At 43.2% G+C, this 24891-nt stretch overlaps 1 protein-coding gene across 2 annotated transcripts in view; it reads left to right on the top strand.

The window, feature by feature from the left end:
- The first annotated feature begins 3391 nt into the window (after positions 1–3391).
- The window catches only part of PLEKHH1 (pleckstrin homology, MyTH4 and FERM domain containing H1), an 80421-nt gene continuing 58921 nt past the window's right edge, over positions 3392–24891 (top strand). Inside the window, exons 1-2 of one of the 2 annotated variants that reach the window (XM_037832467.1) lie at positions 3392–3630; positions 10825–10983. In XM_037832467.1, the coding sequence (XP_037688395.1) occupies positions 10858–10983 (126 nt within the window). In that variant the 5' untranslated portion in view covers positions 3392–3630; positions 10825–10857. The remainder of the gene's footprint in view (positions 3631–10824; positions 10984–24891) is intronic. The other variant, XM_037832469.1, reaches the window with a different exon arrangement.

The following is a 24891-nucleotide window of genomic DNA, read 5'->3' as shown; positions in this document are numbered from 1 at the left end:
AGGAGCAAGGAGGGGCTTACCCAAGCTGACTGTCAGGGGCATCTAACATAGTACCTGGAATAACTTAAAAGTCAGCTACCATGAATGAATGAATAAATGAATGAATGAATGAAGAAAAGAAGGGGGGTAAGAAAGGAGGGACATAGGCTGATACTATCTTCTGGAATTGGCCTGGGGCCAGTTTGGCACTAAATTTCAGTTCAGCCGAGGGCTACGTAAAAATACCTTAAGGCAGAAAGATTGGCGGTGGGTGGGGGGTGGGCAAGACAGTGTTTAAGAAACCCAGCTCTTAATGCCAGGGTTACGTCAAGGGTGGGCCAGCCCAGAGGCCTGCAGGGATTCATCCCTGGGATGGAGTGGAGTGGGAGGCTGTAACTGAGGACACCCCAGGAGCCAGACTTCATTGGACCAAGAATGACCACCTTGGTGGTTTGAAAACCAACAGAGAAAGTGGAGGAGACACCAGAAACCCAACTAGAGGGCCATTCAGGGGGCAGGACCTTCCCAGGCTGCCAGCGTGGTGTGGCTGGGGTCAGGCAGGGGAGATGACATCTACTAAGAAGACTGGTGAGAACAACCCCCAGAGTTAGATGGGAAGTTCTGCTCTGCCCACGAGCATCCCTGCTGGTCTCGTTATTGATTACCCACAGCCCCTGAAGAATGATTAACAACAGTTTCCTTGGGACGGGCTGCCAGGGTCTAGGGCTGTGGGAGTCACTTTACCCCTAGGTGAGGGAGGGGACCAGCCTGTCCTCCCCTGGGCATCTGTTCACCCCGAAGAGCACTGGGTAGGGACCAATAGTAATAAATAGAACTACAAAGCACAGCTATAAAGCACATTATTGGGACAATTGTGGAAATCTGAATACAGCCTCTGTAGTAAGTAGATGATAGTATTGTGTTGACGTCGATGTTAAATTTCCTGAGAGGGACAATATTAGGAGAACGTCCTTGTTCTTAGGAAGTACATGTTAAAGTATTCAGTTAGTTGTCTACAACTAACTCTCAAATGGTTCAGAAAAAAAAAAAAAATATATATATATATATATATATATGTATGTGTATATGTATGTATGTACATATATACAGGGAGGGAGAGAGGGAGAGAAAGAAAGCAAACACGGCAAAATTTTAACAATTAGGAAATCTACACAAAGTGTATATGGGTAGGGTACTATTTTTTGCAGCCTCTGTAGGTTTGAAAGTTTTCAAAATAAAAAGTCGGGAGGGAGTAAAGCTGGTGGTCGGTGGAGAAAAGCTATCATTTACTTAGAAATTATTGGGCCCCAAACTTACATATCTCTTTTAGTTGATTTAATCCTCATACCAAACCCAGAGAAAGATATTTTAATTTTCATATTAAAGATAAGGAAACTGAGTCCCTGACAGGCTAAGTAAAGCCAAGTTTGCCCAGCTAGGATTAGAACACAGGGCTGTGTAACCTTGCAGTGAACCTCCAAGGAGAAGAACTGGAGTTCTGCTGGGAGATTGATGGTTAACAGGACTCAAGCCTTTCTGTGTGCTAGTACTGTTTTAAAACCCTCCAGTGCCCATATTAACTCATTTACTCCTCCCTTTCCAAGGGGTTTGGTCCCTGTGATAAGTCCCTCATTGACATGGATGGGAGGGAATGGAGAGGCACTCGTATGTATTGAAAGAACTGCAGGTTGATGTAGTCTCCTTTGAGAGCAGTTTGGCAACATCTATCAAAATTTAAAATTCACATGTACTCAGAACCAGCAATTCCCCTTCTAAGAATTAAACCATAAAGACAGTGAGAATTGTGGACCAAGAATTATTTGCAAAGATATTCATTGCAAGGTATACAATAGCCAAAGACTGGAAACATACTAAATATCTATCAATAGAAATAATAAGGAACTATTTAAAAAAAATGAGGCAGCTCTAAGTTTGCTAATATGGGTCAGTCGACAAATGGTAATGTTAGAAAAAAGCAAGGGATGTTTCCTTAATGTTAAAAGGGGATATGAATATATATTCATGAATATATATTTATGTATACATAAAATATCTTAAAAGGATACACACAAAACCTTACAACTGTAGCTATTTTGGGGGGAAATCTGTGGGACAAGGGACAGGGTAGCAGAAAACTTATTTTTCATCATTAGCCCTTTTGGATTATTTGAAATTTTTACTATATGCATGATTACCTATTCAAAGCAAGAGAATGAAGGAATAAATGAATGAATGAATGAATGATGCTCCCTTAGCAAACTCCAGAGGACTTGCTTTTTTAGACTTCCTTAGGCAGTTGTGAGAGTGTTGAAGGGGATGGCACAGGCACAATGTCCCACAGTCTGGTGCTGATTTATCCTGATTCCCATGAGGTACAGATCTATTTGCAAGTTCAACTCCTTGGAGAATCTGGTTGCAGTTTTCCAGAGTTCCAGAGGCCCAATTTAACTGTCACCCTTGGTTTCCAGAAGTATCAGGACCAGCTTTCCAGAGCGCCTGGGCTCTCAAAATTGTACCTGGGAATAGCCAGAGGAGCTTGTTAGAGCCGCATTTTCCCAGGCCCACCCTCAGGGATTCTGATTCAAACCCGTGTTGGGCGGGGAGATTCAACACCTGCACCAGGGATGATTCCTCCAAGGCACTTCTGGAGAAAATTGCCCTGGTGGTGTTTAGCCTCCGTTCAGGCCCTGACTGAGAGCCTGCAGGATTAGGGAAGAAAGCTCTGTGTTTTGAAATGCGGATCCTTCTCTGCAGTATTCTTCATTTTCCTCTTCTCTATTCCATCCCCACCTAACCAAATATTGAGTGTTTGAATCCCCTCTCGGTGTAGGATTATACTGGGTGAACCGGGGGACTCCAAACCCCGGAGGAACAAGGGTTCACCTATGGCTGCCCCTTTCGGACCGCCTCTTTTAAATTATTAATTAATTAGGCAAATTGACTCTCTGGCTGTGGCGACAATGATTTTTTTCTCCCAAACTACAATCATAACATTTGGTCTGCAAGTAGGATAGACAATCTGAAATAAGAACTTCTGCTCCAAATGTCCAGGCGTTACCGTTCATACAGGTCCCCAGAAAAAATGCTGGGGAATAAGGTCTCTTGTTCCCCATCCTGCGGGGGTCCCACACCAGCTGGGAGCCGAGCAGATCCCCAGGGTGCTCCGGACGCTCCAGGGGGGCAGCCAGTGCGACTTCCGCAGAGAACTCAGCGCCGGAGGCCGGAGACCCTCAGCGCCCACGAGACCCCGCAGTCCTCCCCGCCGCCCCAAGGACGAGACCAGAGGTGCGGGAGGTGGGAGGCCGGGGCCTTCTGAGGTCATTTCCTGTGCCTCTCGGCGAGCTGCCAGCGGATCCAAGCCATGCGCTCTGCCTTTAAGGAGCGGGAGGAGAGCGGGAGGGTAGGAGGGAGCACGAGGGAGCGTCGAAAGCGGCGCAGAAAGGCTCCGCTCGGCTTGGTGCAGTGAGCCGGCCGGAGCCCGCCCCGCCTCCCGCCTCGCCGCCGCCACGCCCACCCCGACCCTGCCGCAGGACAGCCGAGACCTGGCGGCCGCCCAGGACGCGGGCGAGAACCACGCAAGGTCAGCGGCCGCCGCGCGCGGAGAGCGCCCGGGTGCCGGATGCGGCGGGGACGCCTGCGAACTCGCTGAAGGTGAACGGCCCCGCGCCCTCGGCCCGGGCTGGGATGGGTTCTGGCAGGGTGGCGGGGTGCGGGTGTGTGGTTTTGGCGCGGGGCTGGGGGGTACGGTGTTCTGTTGTGCCGAGAGGACCGGCTCGCTCCCGGCGGAGGGCAGTTCCGGAGCAGGTGCCTCCCTACCTGGAAACGAGCTCCCAGCGGCTGGGAGCGCTGCGAGCCCCTCGAGACCCGCGCTGCCAGGCGAGGGGTAGCCTTTCTGTGGAGTTTGGAGTTTGAAGTTTGGAGTTTGGGACTGGCTTGATCCAGTCGCTCCCGGGAAGGGCCCTCGGGACATACGTGTCGGCTGCCACCTTGTAGTCTGTGCTCGTTCGCTTTCAACCCTCCCGCTCTCCTCCCCACCTCATCTTAGAATATTCTGTGATTTCTGTCTGGGTGCTTCTCTTAGGAGTCCTTGTGGATCAGGCTTGACTACAAGAGGCAGATCAGCCAAGCAGAAAAGGAAACAAGTGGGGCATCTAATGACAACAGGAGCTTTGTGTCCCAGGAGCCTTAAAAGGCAACGAAGATCCTCAAATGGGAGTAGAATCCTCTCCTTGTATTTCTCTCTGCTAGGACACCTCCATAAGCTTTTACTATGAGCACTTCCGATAAAACTCTATGGAACAGAGCGTTGGTTCCGCCTTAAACTTTTGCTTAGCAGATCATTTTAATGCCTCAGTGAAAGAGTCATGGGTTCTTTCATCAAACTTTTTGGACTGTCGTCTGTGTGCCAGACATTGTGTAGTGCTGGTAACGTCACTTAATATTTCATGGAATGTGAATTCCAGTGTCTTTGCGTATTATTATTCTCATTTTGCAAAGGAGGAAACTAGAACTCAGAAAAGTTGTGGCTTACCCCAAGGTCACATAGCTAAGAAGTGAAAGAGGCAAAGAAACCCAGGTCTCCTAAACTCCAAAAGTGGGGTTCGTTCTCTACCTTCCACCCTCCCACGGGGCTGAGGGGCTCTGCTGAGAGCTGGGTTATGGTGGGGGTGCACCTTGTGGTCCTAATCTCATTGAAACTAACAACTGAGCAGAAAAAACTGTGCCTTCTGCCCATGTCAGAAGTCACCAACACTGGGGAGAAATATGTACCCACCACCCTGCTCTCCCATGGCATGTTCCTCCTTACTATTCCCCTTCTCTTCTCTACAAGGCTGTGTATCTTTATGCTGGACTCACTGCTTTTTATGGGTTGCTGGATGCTTTATAAATGCAGTTGTTAAGGTGCCGGATTATCCCACCCCTGTTTCAGGTGACTTCACAGCTGGCTGGCTGCTGAGCCACTGTCCCGCATTCTCTGAGGCAGCTCATGTGAGCTGTCTTCCATCACAAGCTAGTTCAAAACTGACCTCCTCTGTGGGGAAATAGGCACTTGTTGCTGGCTGGGTGTGAATTAGTACAGCCTCAGGGGAGTACAGTTTGGACTTTCTGGAAATTTAAAATGTACATCACTTAACCCTACAATTCCATTTCTAAGAGATGATTCTTCACATATACTCTGATGTATAGGAAATGATGTATGTACAAGAATACCCATTGCAGCATTGTTTATTTGAGCAAAAGTTTGGAAACAACCCAAGTGCTGTCGATAAGGGACCCTTAAATAAGATCACATAATATCATGCTATTAAAACTGTTAAATAGCTTGGGGGTAATTGTGGTAGATATGTATATTGATATAGGAAGATCTCTAAGTTACATTATTTAGTACAATGTGTAGTGTACTGCTATTTGGGTCTGGGGGTGTGTATATAGCATACACATGAATGTTTGTGTATGTATTGAGTATCTGAAAGAATACACGAAAACCTAGTAACAGTGGTTGCCCCTAGAGAGAACTGTGGCTGAAGCCCAGAGTGGGAAGAAGCCTTTCTTTCCACTGTCTACCCTTTTGTGCAATATTCAGCTATTCTCCCTCGTTGGTGAGCACATCTATCAGGCCACGTCCCCTCATATGTCCAGGGCACTGTGGGTTTGTCTTTTGTTTGTTGATAGTGACAACAGCTAGTAATGACAGCTAATATCTCCTTTAATTCTCAAAAAGTCCTGCATGATGTGATCTTGGGTAGAATCACATGAAATTGCTGTTTTTGTGGGTCAAAAATCGTTAAATGTTGGCAGTGTTATAGTGCAACCTAATATTGCCCTCATTTTCAGGTGAGGAAACTGAGGCTCAGAAAAGTTAAGTAAATTGTTCAGGGTCAGTATTCAGACCCAGGTCTGTTTGGTGCCCCGGCATGGGATCTTGATGTGCTCAGATCTGCTGATTCTCTTACAGTTTTTGTTCTCTGTGGATTCTGTGTATAGTGGCCCTAGCCCCTTCTCTTGATATTTAGAACCCTGAAGGCTGGGACATGCTCACTTTTCCCTTTGTCTGCCCCAGCATTGTGTGACATGGGATGCTCGGCACTCAACAGAGGTTGTGATGGTTGGTTTGATTTATCAAGTTGGCTAGGCTACAGTACCCAGGTGTTCAGTCAAACATGAATCTAGAGTTGCTGTGGAGCTATTTGTCGATGTTAACATCTATAGTCAGTTGACTGTACATAAAGAAGATTATCTTTGATAATGTGGGTGAGCTTCATCCAATCAGTTGAATTGCTTTGAGAGCAAAACTGGGGTTTCCCTGAGGAAGATGACATTCTGCCTCAATATTGCAGCATCAGCTCCTGCCCAAGGGTTTCCAGCCTGCTGCCTGCCCCTACAAATTTCAGACTTCCACAATTGTGTAAGCCAGTTTCTTGAAATAAATCTTTATACACACACACACACACACACACACACGCACACACACACACACACACACACACATATTTCCTCGTGTTTCTCTGGAGAACCCTGAATGATAACAGAAGTGAAATGCATATTGCTGGCTTGATCAGGTGACACAAGAGCTGTGTCCTTCTACCTGTCCCCAGCTCCATCCCCAGGAAGGGATACAAAGCTCTTCATTTCCCAAAATTGCTGGAGGGAGGGAGGAGCATGTTTAGAAGATGGTGATGGCCCATAACTAGTGAACAGAAATCACAAATGGTGCCCATACTCAGGAAGTGAACCAGAAGCAGGTGGCCCGGGAAAGTCCTAGATTTTACCTGCTGCTGCTGCCCCACATCCTCCGTAACGTAGAAGCGCTGTGTTCTGGGACCTGCAGGGACCTCTTTCTTTTAGGATCCAGGGCAGATTGGCTCCCTTTGCAGGGAAGTACCAGGATAGTCACACTGTACACTGTGAGCCTCACTAGCCACAGGACCTTTATCCACTTTGTGTCCTCAGCCTTGCACACAGGAATCACTTAACAAAGGTTGGTTGAATTAAATTTAATCTCAGCATTTTCCCAAATCCCCACACTTGACAGAGAGATTCCAAGTCTGACACAGGCCCAGATTCTTACATCACCTAAGGATGCCCTGCCCTCCCCCCCAACCCTGCCTTGGGGGCACTTCCCTGTTGACCTGTGAACACACTTCTGTGGACATTTCAATCCAGGGCATTGGTGGATTTAGGGAATTCCAAAGCAGGTGCCATGGCTACAGCAACCGTTTGGCCCTCACCCACCAAACAATTAAGCATGCTGGGCAGTAGTGAGAAGCAACAGAACTGGGTTTCACAAAGGTGGCCATGAGTTGATGATAATTGTAGCTGGGTTGGGGGCACATGGGGATTTGTTGTGCTGTTTTCCCTATTTCTTGAGTGGGTTTGAAGTTTTCCAGAATTAAAAAATGAAAGAAATAGTTGAGCTGAGTTTTGTTCCCAAGACATTTCTATTCTTTCATTTTCCCATCCATTTTTTCCATTCATGTTGTATTTGTGTTAGGCTAACCTGGTAGTTTGTGACATCCTGCTACCACTACTGAAGGATCAGTGTGGAACAAGGACAGTTCTAGATTTTGGGAGATAAGGATTCCAGGCCCAGCTTGGCCACAGCTTAGTGCTAGGGCGCTAAACAGGTCACAGGTGTAATGAGTTTTCTCCTCTGTTCCTTAGGAATTAGTACACTTGTCCTTCCCCATCTCAGGGATGTTGAGAGGATAGCAGGAGAATAACGCATCAGTCAGTGCTTTGAAAAGTTAAAAACTATTCTGCAAATGTAAGGAATTCATTTCTGCTCATCCTTGTGCATCTTTTTAGGGGGTGATGGTGCATGTGTAAGGTGACTCAGTAGGTGAAGTTCAACTTACTGGGATCCTCCCTTGATGTCTCTTGTTTTCTAGCTGTTGCTCCTCCCACCTGCTTCTGTTGGAACAGCCTCTGGGTCTTGGGCTTGGCAGCAGATGCTTGGCTCCAGATCTGTTTTGAAACCTCTTAGCTTTCCTCACTTGCCAAAGCAAGCCCAGCACAAGTCCCAGTCCCCTCAGGAACTTGCCAGCATCCCTAAGGCACAACAGGATTAACCATGCCACTTGGTCAGTGCAGGCCTGTGATGTCACGAAGATGCTTGATTCAGGAAAGCGCTCCCTAAAGGCTTGGTATAATCTCAGACATCAGCATGAGACACAGACCAATAATTTATTTTATTTCCAAAGACCCTAGGGATTTTGATAATTGGGGTTTCCATTCTCCCCATGGAATTTGAGCAGCAGCTTCGACAATCAATAAGGGAATTAAATTAACCCAACTCTTTCACCTACACAAAAGGATTAAATTCCCCTGCCCCTTGGTTTTACCTGGGGGATCTTACTGCTAATTCTTAGCCCTGGGCTAAGACTCCCAGGTCTTAGTCTCAGATCTGCCACCTTTTTTTTTTTTTTCTCTTCAAGGAAAAGCAAAACCTTCTTAAAGAACAAAGAAAGTCAAACATGAAGCTTCCTGGCCTCCTCTGCAGGCCTGACAAGGTTCTGTTTGTCTTCTCAGCTGTGATCTTAGCTCAGAGGTCATGTTTTGTTTTTGTCTTTTGTCTTCTTGCCCGTTCCAGTTGGTCCCAGTCTTCTGAGGTGGGGGTTGCTAGGAGATCACAATGTTGGGATTGTGTGGGGTGACAGTTCCGGGAGAGCAGGGCTGAGGTCATGCATCCAGTGTTCTGAGAAGCCCAGAACTGAAAGACTCAGCCACCAGACCCGTCAGTGGGCTTATCATTGGACTTTTCTCTCTGGGTCCACTGACCCCGTTTTTTAAACAAAAAGTCAGGACACCTGATAAATGTCTGTGCTGATGGAGATTATGGTATCAGAATATTTGAGACCAGAATGCCCTGGAAAGTTTGAGATACAGGTTTACCCAAGATCCCATAAAAGATTTCTTTTGTTCTTAACAATCCACCTCACTCTCTGTGATATCAGGATTCTTTCCATAATAGAATAGATGGGTAGATAGCACAGTGCTTAAGAACAGGGACTTCAGAACCAGAATCCAAGCCCTATTCCTTACTAGCTGTACGGGTTAGTTAATGTCTCCGTTCCTCATTGTCCTCGTGGGAAGGTGTGGACAACAGGACCTTCCTCATAGGTGTGAGGCTCGAAGAGGCCTCCTGTGCCTGGCACATGATAAAGACCCACAAAGTGATAGCTATTTGTAGGGTATTAAGGGAGAAAGATACTTGTAAAAGCTGAATGTTAGGTGGGAAGCAGTGCTGGTGATTAACTCATCAGATGGCAAAATAGAGGCTCACTGATAATATTTGGGCAGCAGCACAGAAGATAGCTGGTTTTCTGAGGCCATGTGGCTCTTGAGGAAGGGAAAGGAAATTCCAGGCATATGCTAAAGGCAAGAGACCAGTACAAAGAGCCCCCATAAACCCGTCACCCAGCTTCAGATATTACCAACATTTCATCAGTCTTACTCATACAGCTCCCCCACATTCCTTACCCCATACAGTGGAGTATTTTAAAGCAAATCCCAGACATTATATCATTTCACCTGGAAATCATATGAGTCTCTAGCAGATGACTAAAAAAAAAAAAAAAGCAAACAATAATATTATCAACCTAAAAAAATTAACAATAATTCCTTAAAATCATCTAGTATGAGGTTGACCAGACATCATGGTTTGGGACCAGATCAAGTTTACACCTAAAAAGGGGATTTTAAAAATCCTGATGATGGATATGTCTTTCATTGTCTCACTTCTCTGCTCACACTGCACCCTTATCTCCTCTCTCACACACACTCATTATCCCTTGTTTTCTCACCACCGACTCAGTTTTTATTCTCTACAATTTCTTGTCCTGTGTGCAGGGGGCATCTGGGTAAATCTCCTTGGCTGGGGATGTTATAGGTGTCTGGTTGATTTGTTCTGAATTTGTACAAAGTATTTTTGAAGACTTGTGACTTTCTCCAGGAGCTGCAGCAAAATATCTGACAATTCTCTGGTTTGCATTTTATAACTTAAAGGAGAGGGCAAGAATCTGTTCCAAAGCAGGATGATTCAGTTATGACACTTGACAAAAATCCCAACTAAATAGAAAATTGTCAAGGAAATGAAAAAGTTTTACTTTTTCCCCATTTGTCCTTGTCTGTAATCTATGTAGGTGTAGCAGAATCAGAGCAAAACTGGGAACCAGGGCTCTGCTTCTGATTATGTGGCCTTGGATGAATCTCTTACCCACTTTAAGCCTTCCCCAAACACCATCCTCCTGCCACCCTCAGCACAACCAGCCCCTTTTCTCTGCTTCCATTTATCCCTGTACCTATTAGCAATATGAGTATATTTTAATTTTGTAATTAGACTTTCCTAGGATTTCCTTGAAAAACTCAAAGACAGGGGACCTCTCATTTACCTTTCTATTTACAGTGCCTGGAAAGCACAAGCATGTTTGTTGAATGGATAAATATTTGTTAAATGGATAACTGAATGACTAAACAAATGAGCCCTACATTTCACTTCTGTAAAAATCAGGCTAGTTTCTCCTTAAGGTTTCTCCTCACTCAGGTTTCATGATTTCCTGAGGTTGCCAAGCTGCTTTCTGATGGCACCTAACCATTTTTCTAGCTACTGACAATACTAAGCATTTTTTTAGCTAAAGGATTATATTGAGTATTTTCTATCTATCCAGCCATCTCCAGCCACACTGAGCTATGAGAAATGCGGCAGAAGCAAAGCAATGGACAAATGACTAACTTCCCTTCCCCGATGCTGTTTTCTCTGTCCTCCTTTGATCTCCCTGTCCTTTCCCCACATAACTCCTCACACCCTTATTTATCTTTGCCTCTCTCTATGGGCTGTTTTCTCAGGGATCCTTGGAATATCCAGAAGTTGGTTCCATCATGGCAGAACTCAAGGTGGAGATGCCGGCCTGTGTGGACTGGCAGAAACGCTGCCTAGCCCTGGAGACCCAGCTTTTCCGGTTCCGTCTACAGGCCAGCAAGATACGGGAGCTGCTGGCTGACAAGGTGAGTGCTGGAGAGCAAGCAGCTCCCATCCTCAGTGCAGAGAATTCTGTGTCAGAGACGGCCAAGCTGGAGAAGGAGACTTGAGGAAGGCAAACTTAGTAAGATGCTTTCTTATACATGCAAAATAAAGCCCAAGGTTGTATTTTTTTTTTTTTTATGAAGAGTGAAATCAAAGCAGTTTACTAAGATATCGTCTTTTATTCTTTCCCATTCTGCTTCTTCGTATAGCACACCAATGAAACAACACAAATCTCTTGGTCCTTCATCACCGCTTGAGTTCCTTATGGTTACAATGGAGATTCCATTATTCCCTTAACATTTCTTCCTCAAGGTGAGGGAGGAGGATGCTGTAGGGCAAAGAATAGAAATCTCTGCCCCCACTGCCCACCGTCTGTTTAGGCAGCCAGGTTTTCTGGTGACAAGGACATGGGCTTTGGAGCCAAACCCACCTGGCTCTGACTCTTACTAGCTGTGTGACCTTGGGCAAGTTCCTTCATCTCTAATGCAGGGACACAAATGTCTACCTTTCAGAGTTATTTTGAGGATTATACGAAATCACATATGTAAGGGTGCTGGCACAGAATAAGTTCATAAATGAGGACTATTATTATCTATGCAGACTTTGGTGGGCTCATCTGGGAAACTGACGACTATTCATAATATTTCTATGGGGAAATACATTTCAAATAGCTAACTTAACAGAGGTATTTTGGAAGATAAACCATTTAGAGAGTGGTAACTTGCAATTAAAAATTATGTGTATCTTAAGTCAATCAGCTCTTCTTTCTATAGTTTATATATTATCCATCTGCTTAGCAAACCCTTCTTTCATAGCACAAGGGTAAAATTTAGCCCACCCCTGTCCAAATACTGTCAAAGTCTTGATTAGCAAAGCCTGAATAAATGATCCATGTATTGCTAGCCCTACAACCTGGTGTCCAGGAAGACAAGTCAGTGGCATCACCTCTGCGTTTCCATAGCAGAATTCACAGAATTCATGAACACTGGGTTTGTTGGCAGTGCTGTCTCCTAGTTCAGGGTTTGTAAAACAGAGACCATCAGGGTTCACATGGATGCTCGGAGGACATGCTAGTATAAAGGGAATTCAGCCACCTTGGGGAAAGGGGAGCAGACCTCAGACAGTGTCTGTTCTCAAGGTGTGGGGTCCTGGGACCACCTGCATCAGAGCCTCCCAGAATACTTGTTGAATGTGTATGTTCCTGGGCCCCACCCCAGTCCTCCTGATCCAAGTCTCCTGAGGTGCTGCTGGTACTCTGTATGTTCAACAACCTCCCAGAAATATCTTTTGTTATATTATGTTTGAGAACCATGCCCTAAATAAAAAGGTAGACAAGGGAAAGAAAATTACCAAATTTTTATTCTGCATAGGGAGACAACAGAAAAGCTTCTCAGGGTTGGTCCAGGCTCTGGATGGAAAAAACAAAAATAAAGGAAAAGAAAAGTCTTCCCTCAGAACCTGAAGATAAAATGGATTTAACATTAGAATTTAACTACCTGCGTGGTTTGGAACCCTAAGTTCTGGGCCAGTGATACCCCTGGGAAACCTTGTAGAAACAGACACAAAATCTCTCTGAAGAAACAAGACCTCAAGCAGCTAACACAGATCTCCACAGAAAAAAGCCTTAGTGAAGAATGTATAATTCAAAATGACTAAATATTTGATGGAATTATCTACAGTGAGTAAGAGTTCACATACAAAATTGACAACTAGACTAGACCCCCAAGAACTTCAAATAATGGAATTATTGGCAAGAGACTATAAAATAAATGAGTTTAAAACTATTGAAGACATAAAGAAATTGAAATGTGAGAAGAGAATGTGACATTATCCAAAAAGATCAAGCAGACTTGAAAAAGAATCAAAAGAACTTGATGAAGATAGACCGAGGAAATCTCCCAAAATGTAGCACAGAGGGAAAGATACGGAGGCTTAGACCTGGACGCTAGAATGAGGAGATCTTATATTCACCAAATAAGATTTCAGAAGTAAGGAAGAGAATGAGAGAGAGGTACTATTTGAGGTGATAATGGCTAAAAAGTTCCCAAATTTGATGAAAGATATGAAGCCTCAGATTCAAGAAGTAGAATGAGTCTGAACAGGATGAAAGAAACAAAAATCCATGCCTAGTGTAATAGCTATGTTATAGTTTGGCTGCTGAAGGAAGGAACCCAAAATATCAGTGGCTTAAACCAGAGAGACATCTATTTGTTTCTCATGTAGCATTCCAGACATAAGCAGTCAAGCTCTTGGGTGCTCCCCTCTACATCCTTGAAGATGGCTCACCCCAGCGTCCATATTCTCACCCTTTCCCTGTAAACACATGGCCCAGGGGTTGTATACATTCCTTTTGTTTCAATCCCATTGGCCCAAACTTATTCCTGTGGTTACACCCAACTGCAAGGAATATTGGGAAATGTCTTTATTCTGGATAGCCATGTGCTCAGCTAAAAGTTGAGTGTTCTGTTTATACAAGAGAAAACAGATACTGGGGAACAGATACTGGGGAACAACTGGCAATCTATTAGTCTAGAATAATAGGAGTAATAACTCAACCAATAGAAATACAGTATGTAACTTTCAAATTAGGAGAGCTTGGAAATGGAAGTTTATTAAATCTAGGCAGGGAGAGAAAAAAATAGCATGGATTAAAGGAATAAATAGAAAGCACAAAATGCAAACCCCAGTCACAAGGAGATGTGTACAAGAATGTTTGTTGCAGCACTGTTGAATATATGAAAAACTGGAAATATCCTAAATGTCTCTTAATGGGGGAATGGATAAACTTAATTGGATACATTTGTACAATGGAATACTACATTGCAATTAAAATGAATCAAGTAGAGCTACATGTATAAGATCAATAAATTTCAACAGCTGATGTCTTGATGTTGTCAGAATATATACAGTATAATAAACTTACGTAAAGTTTTAAAATTTGCAGAACAAGGTTATCTATTGTTTAGAGATACATACAAATGAGGTAAGAATATAAACACAACCAAGAATAGGATAAATACTAGAGGGAGAGGAATAAAATTGGGAAGAAGTATACAGATTTTAAAAAATTATTCCCTATACATTTTGGTTTGCTTGAAATGTTTCAGATAAAAATTATTTTAAAGTTCCTCCCTCCCCTATTCCTCAAGGGCTGGTGGAATAATTGGAAAGTCCTACAAACAAATACCTTCTTTCTCTGAAGCCCCTTGGAGCAGTGTATGTTGAACTTTCATACTATCTCCTCTTCAAGGCTACCTTTGATTATCATGTAACCATTTCCCTCATAGAAAAGGATAGGGACTCATAGTGTGGCTTGGGTAGAGTTGGGAGTAAAGAAAGAAGAAAGATATAGACAGAGGGCAGAAAGACTGGGGGTGTGGGAGGGAAGAGAGGAGAGGAATACATCTGGACCAGGGATCATGGGATGGAGACTTAAGTAAGAAAAAGGGCTGTGACATTAGCCTGATATCAGAGCCCTCCACAGGAAACCTTAGGCTATAAACACCACTTTTCTCGGTGTTGGGCCTTTCCTGTCACCAACAGTCATCCCCAAACCAATATGACAGCTTCAACAATTCAGGGGAGATTTTCTCCAGTCGAGTTAAGGTAGATTTCAGACCCTGGGAGGTGATGACTCGAATTTCCCAGGAGAGTCCTGCTGGGGCTTGGCCTGGCCCCGTCTCTGCTGTTCCTCCAGAACTTGTCAGTCCTCATTCAGTCCCCACCCAAACCCAGGTGAGCCAAGTCAGCTGCCCCCTGGCCAGCCCTCTGTCTCCTCCACCTCTCTGCAGTGCAGCTTGCCCATGGAGATCACATTGCCTGGATGACCGAGGGCCACTCGCTCACTACTGGCCGCTGTGCAGGGCAAGCAAAGAAAGCCTGGGTGTTCCCTGGGGGACTGTCCCTGCCTGGGATCAGGTGCCGTCCACTGGCGCCAAGGCTGGAAACCATTCCCAACCTGCCCTTTCTCCTTCCCAAACACACAAGCTGTTCATACCTGACTCCCTTTTATAGAGCTGCCTTTCTAGAAATGGAGTAGTCTGTGCTAAAAAAAGAAAAAAAAAAAAAAGTAATAGAAAACATCCAAGCTGCCAGATAATCCATCACCTAACGGTGAGAGAACTAGATGAAGGGTGAGGAGAAGGGTGGAGGTGGTAGGAGACCTTATCTTTGCTGTTACACCTCTCAAGTTCTGATGTGCTGTTGTCATGGACAGCTAGACTACTGGCTGTGCTATTCTGGACTAGATTAGCCGCAGCTCTGCTTTCTATCCAGTAGAGGAGTCTGATGGAGTGACTAATGTCTTGGAATTCACATCTTGCTCTGCTCACTGGGAACCTTTTCCCCGGCTCTCTTCCTTGACCTACTGGAGAAGTTGCAAAGGCTATTCAGCTCAATTTAAAAATAGATACTGTTTTCAGAGGCTATGTAGATGAATATTAATTGGGCTTTTTTTTAATTCATTTTATTGAGATAATTCACATACCATGCAGTCATACAAAACAAATCGTACATTCGATTGTTCACAGTACCATTACATAGTTGTGCATTCATCACCAAAATCAATCCCTGATACCTTCATTACCACACACACAAAAATAACAAGAAGAATAATTAAAGTGAAAAGGAGCAATTAAAGTAAAAAAGAACACTGGGTGCCTTTGTTTGTTTGTTTCCTTCCCTCATTTTTCTACTCATCCATCCATAAACTAGACAAAGGGGAGTATGGTCCATATGGCTTTCCCAGTCACAATGGCTTGGACTTGTTTTTTTTTTTTTTTTTTTCATTTTTATGGAGATTGAAGTTCAGATACCATACAATTATCCAAAGATCCAAAGTGTACAATCACCTGCCCCTCTGTACCCTCATACAGCTGTGCATCCATCACCACACTTAATTTTTGTTCAATTTTTAGAAACTTTTCATTACTCCAGTCAAGAAATAAAGTGAAAGATGAAAAAAGAAAAAAAGAAAAGGAAACTCTAATCCTCCCCTATCCCTAACCAACCCCCCTCAATTGTTGACTCCTAGTATTGGTATAGTACATTTGTTACTGTTTATGAAAAAATGCTGAAATACTACTAACTGTAGTATATAGTTTGTAATAGGTATATAGTTCTTCCCTATATGCCCCTCTATTATTAACTTCTAATTATATTGTCATACATTTATTTGTTCTGGTTCATGGAAGCGATTTCTAGTATTTCTACAGTTGATCATGGACATTGCCCACCAGAGGATTCAGTTTTATACATTCCCATCTTTTGACCTCCAACTTTCCTTCTGGTATCACATATGACTCTGAGCTTCCACTTTCCACCTCATTCACACAACATTCGGCACTGTTAGTTATTCTCACATCTTTCTCCCAGCACTCCTGTTCATTTCCAAACATTTAAGTTCATCCTAGTTGAACATTCTGCTCATACTAAGCAACCACTCCCCATTCTTAAGCCTCGTCCTATATCTTGGTACCTTATATTTCATGTCTATGAGTTTACATATTGTAATTAGTTCCTATCAGTGAGACCCTGCCATAATTGTCCTAATGTGTCTGGCTTATTTCACTCAGTATATTGCCCTCGAGGTTTTGTCATCAACCCATTTTTTTTAATATGGTTTTGTTCACTCACCATACATTCCATCCCAAGTAAATAATCGATGGTTCTCTGCATGGTCATACATTTATGTGTTCACCACCTTCACCACTATCTATACAAGGGCATCCACATTTCTTCCACAAGGCAGGAGGGAGAGTCAAAGAAGGTAGAGAGGCAAAAGAAAGAGGAAAAAAAAATGATAGCTAGCAAGCAGCAAAAGGAAAAATAACCTTAAATCAAAGTAGAATAAAGAATCAGACAATACCACCAATGTCAAGTGCCTAACATGCCTCCCCTATCCCCCCCTCTTATCTGCATTTACGTTGGTATATCACCTTTGTTACATTAAAGGAAGCATGATACAATGATTGTATTAGTTATAGTCTCTAGTTTATGCTGATTGCATCCCTCCCCCAATGCCTCCCCATTTTTAACACCTTGCAAGGTTGACATTTGCTTGTTCTCCCTCGTAAAAGAACATATTTGTACATTTTATCACAATTGCTGAATACTCTAGATTTCACCAAGTTACACAGTCCCAGTCTTTATCTTTCCTCCTTTCTTCTGGTGTCTCACATGCTCCTCACCTTCTTCTCTCATCCATATTCATAGTTATCTTTGTTCAGTGTACTTACATGGTTGTGCTACCATCTGCCAAAATTGTGTTCCAAACCACGCACTCCTGTCTTCTATCACCCTGTAGCGCTTCCTTTAGTATTTCCTGTAGGGCAGGTGTCTTGTTCACAAAGTCTCTCATTGTCTGTTTGTCAGAAAATATTTTGAGCTCTCCCTCATATTTGAAGGACAGCTTTGCTGGATATAGGATTCTTGGTTGGCGGTTTTTCTCTTTCAGTATCTTAAATATATCCCACCACTTCCTTCTTGCTTCCATGGTTTCTGCTGAGAGATCCGCACATAGTCTTATTAAGCTTCCTTTGTATGTAATGGATTGCTTTTCTCTTGCTGCTTTCAGGATTCTCTCTTTGTCTTTGACATTTGATAATCTGATTATTAAGTGTCTTGGCGTAGGCCTATTCAGATCTCTTCTGTTTGGAGTACGCTGCGCTTCTTGGATCTGTAATTTTATGTCTTTCATAAGAGATGGGAAATTTTCATTAATTATTTCCTCTGTTATTGCTTCTGCCCCCTTTCCCTTCTCTTCTCCTTCTGGGACACCAATGATATGTACATTATTGTACTTTGCTTCATCCTTGAGTTCCCGGAGACGTTGCTCATATTTTTTCATTCTTTTCTCCATCTGCTCCTTTGCATGTAGGCTTTCAGGTGTTTTGTTCTCCAGTTCCTGACTGTTTTCTTCTGCCTCTTGAGATCTGCTGTTGTATGTTTCCATTGTGTCTTTCATCTCTTGTGTTGTGCCTTTCATTTCCATAGATTCTACTAGTTGTTTTTTTGAACTTTCGATTTCTGCCTTATATATGCCCAGTGTTTCCTTTACAGCCTCTATCTCTTTTGCAATATCTTCTCTAAACTTTTTGATTTGATTTAGCATTAGTTTAAAGTCCTGTATCTCAGTTGAAGTGTACGTTTGTTCCTCTGACTGGGCCATAACTTTGTTTTTCTTAGTGTAGATTGTAATTTTCTGTTGTCTAGGCATGGTTTCCTTGGTTATCCAAATCAGGTTTTCCCAGACCAGAACAGGCTCAGGTCCCAGAGGGAAGAAATATTCAGTATCTGGTTTCCCTGAGGGTGTGTCTTAGAAAATTGCTCCACCCTTTGATGCCTCAGGTCACTGTGCTTTTCTGCCCAGCAGGTGATGCCTGTTAGCCTATAATTCTTGACTGGTGTGAGGCGGTATGGTCGTGTTCCCCCAGGCTCTGGGGTCTGGTTCTGAATGGAAGGGGCCCCACCCCTTTCCTCCTAGAGAAGACAGAGCCCCCAGGTGAAGGTCATTAGCATTTCAATGGTCTCACTCTCTGCTTGTGCTGTCTCCACCCTTCCCCGAGTCACAGCCCTGGAAACTGAATATGAGTGGGGCTTTCTCCACTGAGCCGAAAAAGAAACAGATAGTCCCCTTCAGAACCAGTCCAAGGCGACCCTCCGGCTCTCCAAGGTCAGTTGTTACCCAAAGCCTCTGTCTGTTTTTTGGGAATGCGTACCTGTAGTGAGCAGTTCACACTCGCTACTTAAAACCCCAGTTGGAGCTCAGCTGAGCTATATTCGCTTGCTGGGAGAGAGCTTCTCTCTGGCACCACGAGGCTTTGCAGCTCAGGCTATGGGGGAGGGGGTCTCACGACTTGGATCCACAGGTTTTACTTACAGATTTTATGCTGTGTTCTCGGGCATTCCTCCCAATTCTGGTTGGTGTATGATGAGTGGATGGTCTCGTTTGTCCCCCCGCAGTTATTCTGGATTATTTACTAGTTGTTTCTGTTTTTTTGTAGTTGTTCCAGGGGGACTACTTAGCTTCCACTCCTCTCTATGCTGCCATCTTGCCCCGCCTCCCCTTGGACTTGTTTTTATTTTTGCTACACCTATGCCTCAGTTATCCCCTTTGCAAAGTGGGGATATAATATTATCTACAAAAGGCCTTTGTCATGATGAATACGTGGCATTAATACTAGAACTAATGTCCCCCAAAACGCCATTATCTTTGATGCAATCTTGTGTTGGCAGAGGTATTAGTGTTGATTAGATTGTAATTCTTTGATTGAGTGTCTCCATGGAGATGTGACCCACCCAACTGTAGGTGATGACTCTTACTAGATAATTTCCATGGAGGTGTGGCCCTGCCCATTCAGCGTGGGCCTTGATTAGTTTACTGGAGCACTATATAAGCTCAGACAGAAGGAGCGAGCTTGCTACAGCCAAGAGGGATAATTTGAAGAACGCACAGGAGCTGAGAGAGTTGCTGAGGCTTAAAGAAACATTTTGGAGACAGCCTTTGACAGCAGACTTTTGCTCCAGAGAAGCTAAGGGAGGACACACACCCGAAGAGCAACTTAAAGTGACATTTCTGAGGAGCTGCAGCCTAGAAAGGAACGTCCTGGGAGAAAGCCATCTTGAAACCAGAGCTTTGGAGCAGATGCCAGCCATGTGCCTTCCCAGCTAACAGAGGTTTTCCAGACACCATTGGCCATCCTCCAGTGAAGGTACCCAATTGCTGATGTGTTACCTTGGACACTTTATGGCCTTAAGATTGTAACGTTGAAATCAAATAAACCCCCTTTATAAAAGCCAATCCATTTCTGGTGTTTTGTGAAAAGGCAGCATTAACAGAGTGGAACACCAACCAAGGTTTTGGAATAATTTGATATTATATTTATATATCAAATATTTATAGTCTGGGATTTTTTTTTAAATGTGTAAATGGTTCAGTTCAGTTCCCTTAAACAAAAAAATGGTGAGTATTGCCGCTCCCTCCCCAGACCAGAAATTATAGAGAGCCAGGAAATCAGTTTAGGCACCAGCTTCCCAACATATGGATAGAACACAAGGCACCAAAAAACATAACCTTAATTACCCCATAATTTGTGAAAAGACCAAGTTATTATAACAAGAGCATACAAGGCTGTCAGGACTAGTTGGAACTATGTTGAGGTCTCCATAAAATCATATAAAGTCATCAGAGTATATGCCTTAGCAGATCTTTATGCTGACAGGTCTGATTTGCTTTGGAAGCAGATGCCTTCTGGAACTTTTATTCGCTGTATATACCTCTGTGTGTATGTGTGTGTGTGCGTGTGCACGCTTGTGTTAAGAGAAGGAGATTTTTATTGTTCTCCTAACCTATTTTGTATAAGGCTGTTCTTTTACCCGCTGTAATCTTTCTTAGGAATCGGAGTATTGTTAGAGTTAAGTACTGCTGTGAAGCCGTTAGAGAAGATCCTTGTGCTCATCTGACCATGGTCCTGTATCTGTCCCTGAAGGAGCCAGTTAGCTTTGCTTTGCATTGCGGCCAGTCTGGTGTTTTTTAGAGTATAGTCTGTGGACCACCTGCATCAGAATCACTGGGATTTCCTCTTTTTTAAAAAAAATTCAATTTTATTGAGATATATTCACATACCATACAATCATCCAAAGTGTACAATCAGCTGTTCACAGTACCATCATACAGTTGTGCATTCATCACCCCAATCTATGTTTTGAACATTTTTCCTTGTACAAGAAAAGGTGAAAATAAGAATAAAAAATAAAAGTAAGATTAAAAACACCCAAATCATCCCCCCTTCCCACCCTATTTTTCATTTAGTTTTTTGTCCCTATTTTTCTACTCATCCATCCATACACAGGATAAAGGGAGTGTGATCCACAAGGTTTTCACAATCACACTGTCACACCGTTTAAGCTACATTGCTATACAATCATCTTCAAGAGTCAAGGCTACTGGGTTGCAGTTTGATAGTTTCAGGTATTTACTTCTAGCTATTCCAATGCATTGAAACCTAAAAAGGGTTATCTGTATAGTGCATTAGAGTGCCCACCAGAGTAACCTCTCGACTCCATTTGGAATCTCTCAGCCACTGAAACTTTATTTCGTTTCATTTCGCATCCCACTTTTGGTCAAGAAGATGTTCTCAATCCCACAATGTAGGGTCCAGATTTATTCCCTGGGAGTCACATCCTGTGTGCCAGGGAGATTTACACTCCAGGGATGTAAATATAGAGGGGAGGGCAGTGAGTTCACCTGCTGCATTGGCTTAGCTAGTGAGAGAGAAGGCCACACCTGAGCAACAGAGAGGTACTCAAGAGGAGACTCCTTGCAGTAACAAGCTTTATAAGGGCAAGTCCTGTGATAGAGGGCATCAAACCGCCAGTCTTCAATGTTTGTGAGAACATCAGCAACAATCCTGGTGCGGAAGCCCAACACCTCTGCATTTTCTCCCAGCTACTCAGGGGGGCCCTGCATATATATTTTTATTCTCTGTCCAAATTACTTTGGAATTTGTTGCTATTTCACACTAACCTATGCAAACCTACCAGGTCTCACTTCCAGTTAAAAGTTCCATGTAATTATGGGATTTGAACAAACTGTATGAGTTAAATTGTTTATGAAATATAGATCTCGCACCAACTAAACATCTCTTCCCTTGGTCTCACATGGAATTTGAAGTTTTAAAATGCACTCAGTATTGTCCTTTACCCTTTGGCCCAGTTTGCCCTAGTCCTAACCACATCTGCTTCATTCATATCTCTAGTTGACTCTTTTTCAGCTTTTTAAACAGTTGCTATATGTGCTAATACTGACATTCATATCTGCCGAGTTCTAGCTCTGAGTTTCAGGTGTCACATACCAAAGTCCCAGGGATCGATCAGTTTATACACCAAGGGATCAGCATCTCAGAATCTGGAGATAGCCGTTATAGTTCAGGAATAGATGTGACTGCTGTAAGAGCTTACAATCTAGGGACAGTTACAATAAGCGTTCCCCCGAGAAGCTGTGCTCTAAGGTTCAGTTCTGAGTTTACACATTGTAATTAGTCCATATTGGTGAGGCATTATAGTGTTTGCCTTTGTTTCTGGCATAGTTCACTCAAAATGCTGTCTACAGGTTCCATTCAGCTCGTTGTGTGTCTCACAGCTTCACTCCTTCTCGCAGTTGCTCAATATTCCATTGTATGCACACACAGCAGTTCACTATTCTGTTCCTCAGTTAGTGTACCCATAGGCCACCTCCACCATCCACTGCAAATCATGCATACTGTCTCCATAAACACCAGTGTGCAAATGTCCATTCATGTCCCTCCTCTCAGATCCTCCAAGAAAATGCCACCTAATGAGGTTGCAGGACCATATGGCACCCACATACTTAGCTTCGTGTGGAACCACCCCACTGTCCTCCAGAAAGGGTATACCATTCTGCCTCCTAACCAACAGTAAATACATACATTCCTCTCTCCATGTTTTCTCCAGCGCTTTTATTCCTGTTTATATTTTTTCATATAATTTTCTAGAACTATATTCACATACTTTATAAATTATCCACAGTGTACAATCAGTTGTTCACAGCATCATCATACAGTTGTGCATTTATCACCACAGTCAGCACTTGCACATATTGATTACTACCAAAAATAAAAAAGGTTTTTTTAACAAATAATAAAAAAGATAATAAAATGAAAAATAAAATATCATACAATACAATATAATAGTACGGTCAGACAACACCACCACTACCAAGAATCCCATATCCCTCCTTTATGTCCCCCTCTCAAACACATTTAGCTTTGGTATATTGCCTTTGTTACATTTATTGGAAGCATATTACAATGTTACTGTTGACCATAGACTCCAGTTTGCTTTGATTATGTTTTTCCCCAATACCATCCCCTTTCCAACACTCTGCATGGTTGACATTCATTTGTTCTCCCATATGCAAGAACAGCTTTATATTTGTACATTTAGTCACAATCATTGACCACTCCAATTTTTGCTGAGTTAAACAGTCCCAGTCTTTTATCGTCTACCTTTACCTGAGGTGTCATTCATGTCCCTAGCCCACCTCATTCAGCTTTACTCATGGACATTTTTGTTCAGTGTAGTTACAATATTGTGCTACCACCACACAGTATTTTGCTATCTATTTCTGGATCTATACAATCAATCCTGCTGAACATTCTGTAGTCCTTCAGCATCAAATGCCCAATCTCTGCCCTCTTTCTATCTCCTGGTAGCCTGTGTTATCAGCTTTTAACTTGCAAAGTTTGCTCATTAATGTTAGTTCATATTAGTGAGACCATACAGTATTTGTCTTTTTGTTTCTGGCTAACTTCTCTCAACATAATGTCCTCAAGGTTCATCCACATTATTATATGTTCTGTGTCTTTGTTCTGTCTTATGTGGGATTTTCTTTTAAAGCACATTCCTGGGTCTGTGCCTCAGACATACTAAAAAAACAAAAACCAAAACAAAACAAAAAAACTGGCATGGCCCAGTAATGGACATTGTAACAAGCTCCACTTGTGTTTCTTATTTCTTGAAAATCTGAGATCTGCTACCACTAACGTCTGTTATGGCCTGAGCCCCTGGGCCCCACTCAGCTGTCCTGGTGGATGTCCTGAGCCCCTTGTGCCCCAGAGGTTCTGGGGCTGTGGGGGTATGGTGGGGCCCACAGACAAGACTTAGAGCCCTTTCTTCTCCCTCTTCAATCAGAAACCAGGGCAGCTCCACATTTGTGTATTTTGTATATTTGGGTATAAGCTTATGATTTCAATTAAACAAAAGCTCTGATGTTAAACAGAAAAAAGTTAAAAACCATTGTCTTTGATTGCAGGACTTAGAACCATTTAATAGCTAAAACTGGAGGTTGCAAACTCATGTGCTTACAGGCAACTTAGGGGAGAGGGTGAAGAGAGCTGGCTGTGTTCTGGGGAGAACGCTACGGAACATGCCACATCTTAAGGGGGAAACCAGATATTGCCATATGAAAATGTAGACCTAGTGTGGCCAAATCTGATTTTTTAAGAGATGCTGGTAATGGAGAGTTTTGTGTGGGTGTGGATTTTTATGTGATGTGAGATTTCTATAGCACTGTGGCTAAGAACATGGATTCTGGAGCAGTACTGCTGAGTTTGAAGCCTGGTTCTGCTCCTTTTTAGCTATGTGACCATAGGCAAGTTTCTAACTCAGTTTCCTGACATGTACAATAGGAATAATTGCACCTGCCTCCTAGGATTGTTAGGAGGATTAAGTGAGTTGATACATGTAAAGTGCTTAAAACAGTGCTAGACACCAACAAGTGACCCTGTTTGGCTATTTATATGTAAGCTAAATGCCCTGGTTTCTATAAAACTGTAGGTCTTACGAGACATTCCTTCAGGCTAATAGTTAGCAACTGCTGGCTTAAACCCATTCTTTCTGTAGATGGAGCATAAGTAGAATGGTCATATAATTTATCATCTAAACTGGGACACTTTGGAGAGAGAAAGGAGGCTGTATTACTAATTTTACTGGGACAACAGGTATATATCAGACTGTCCCAAGCAAACTGGTCCCTCTATACTTGAGTGCCATCTTTGTATGAGAAATCAAGTAGCTTAAGTCTATAAACTGCTCTGTAATTGCCAGGTCGTGGACATGTGCTTTATATGGGGTGTCTCATGTAATCTTCACAGTGACCCTGGGAGCTGGATACTGTCATTACCCTCTTTTTACTGATGTGGAAACTGAGGCACGGAGAGGTTAAAGAGCTTATCTAAAGCCACATCATGGTAGAGTTGGACTGATTCCAGAGCCTGCACTCTGACTTGTACTGTTATCTCCAGTAGGTGAAAGCCAATGGTAAGAACCTTTCAGAGGAAACATCGAGACCCCGGATGGTGTGGCTTTTA

Source organism: Choloepus didactylus, chromosome 4, assembly GCF_015220235.1.
Source record: "Choloepus didactylus isolate mChoDid1 chromosome 4, mChoDid1.pri, whole genome shotgun sequence".
Classification (NCBI taxonomy): domain Eukaryota; kingdom Metazoa; phylum Chordata; class Mammalia; order Pilosa; family Megalonychidae; genus Choloepus; species Choloepus didactylus.
The sequence above is the reverse complement of the archived record's forward strand: the minus strand, read 5'-3'. Positions and strand labels throughout refer to the sequence as shown.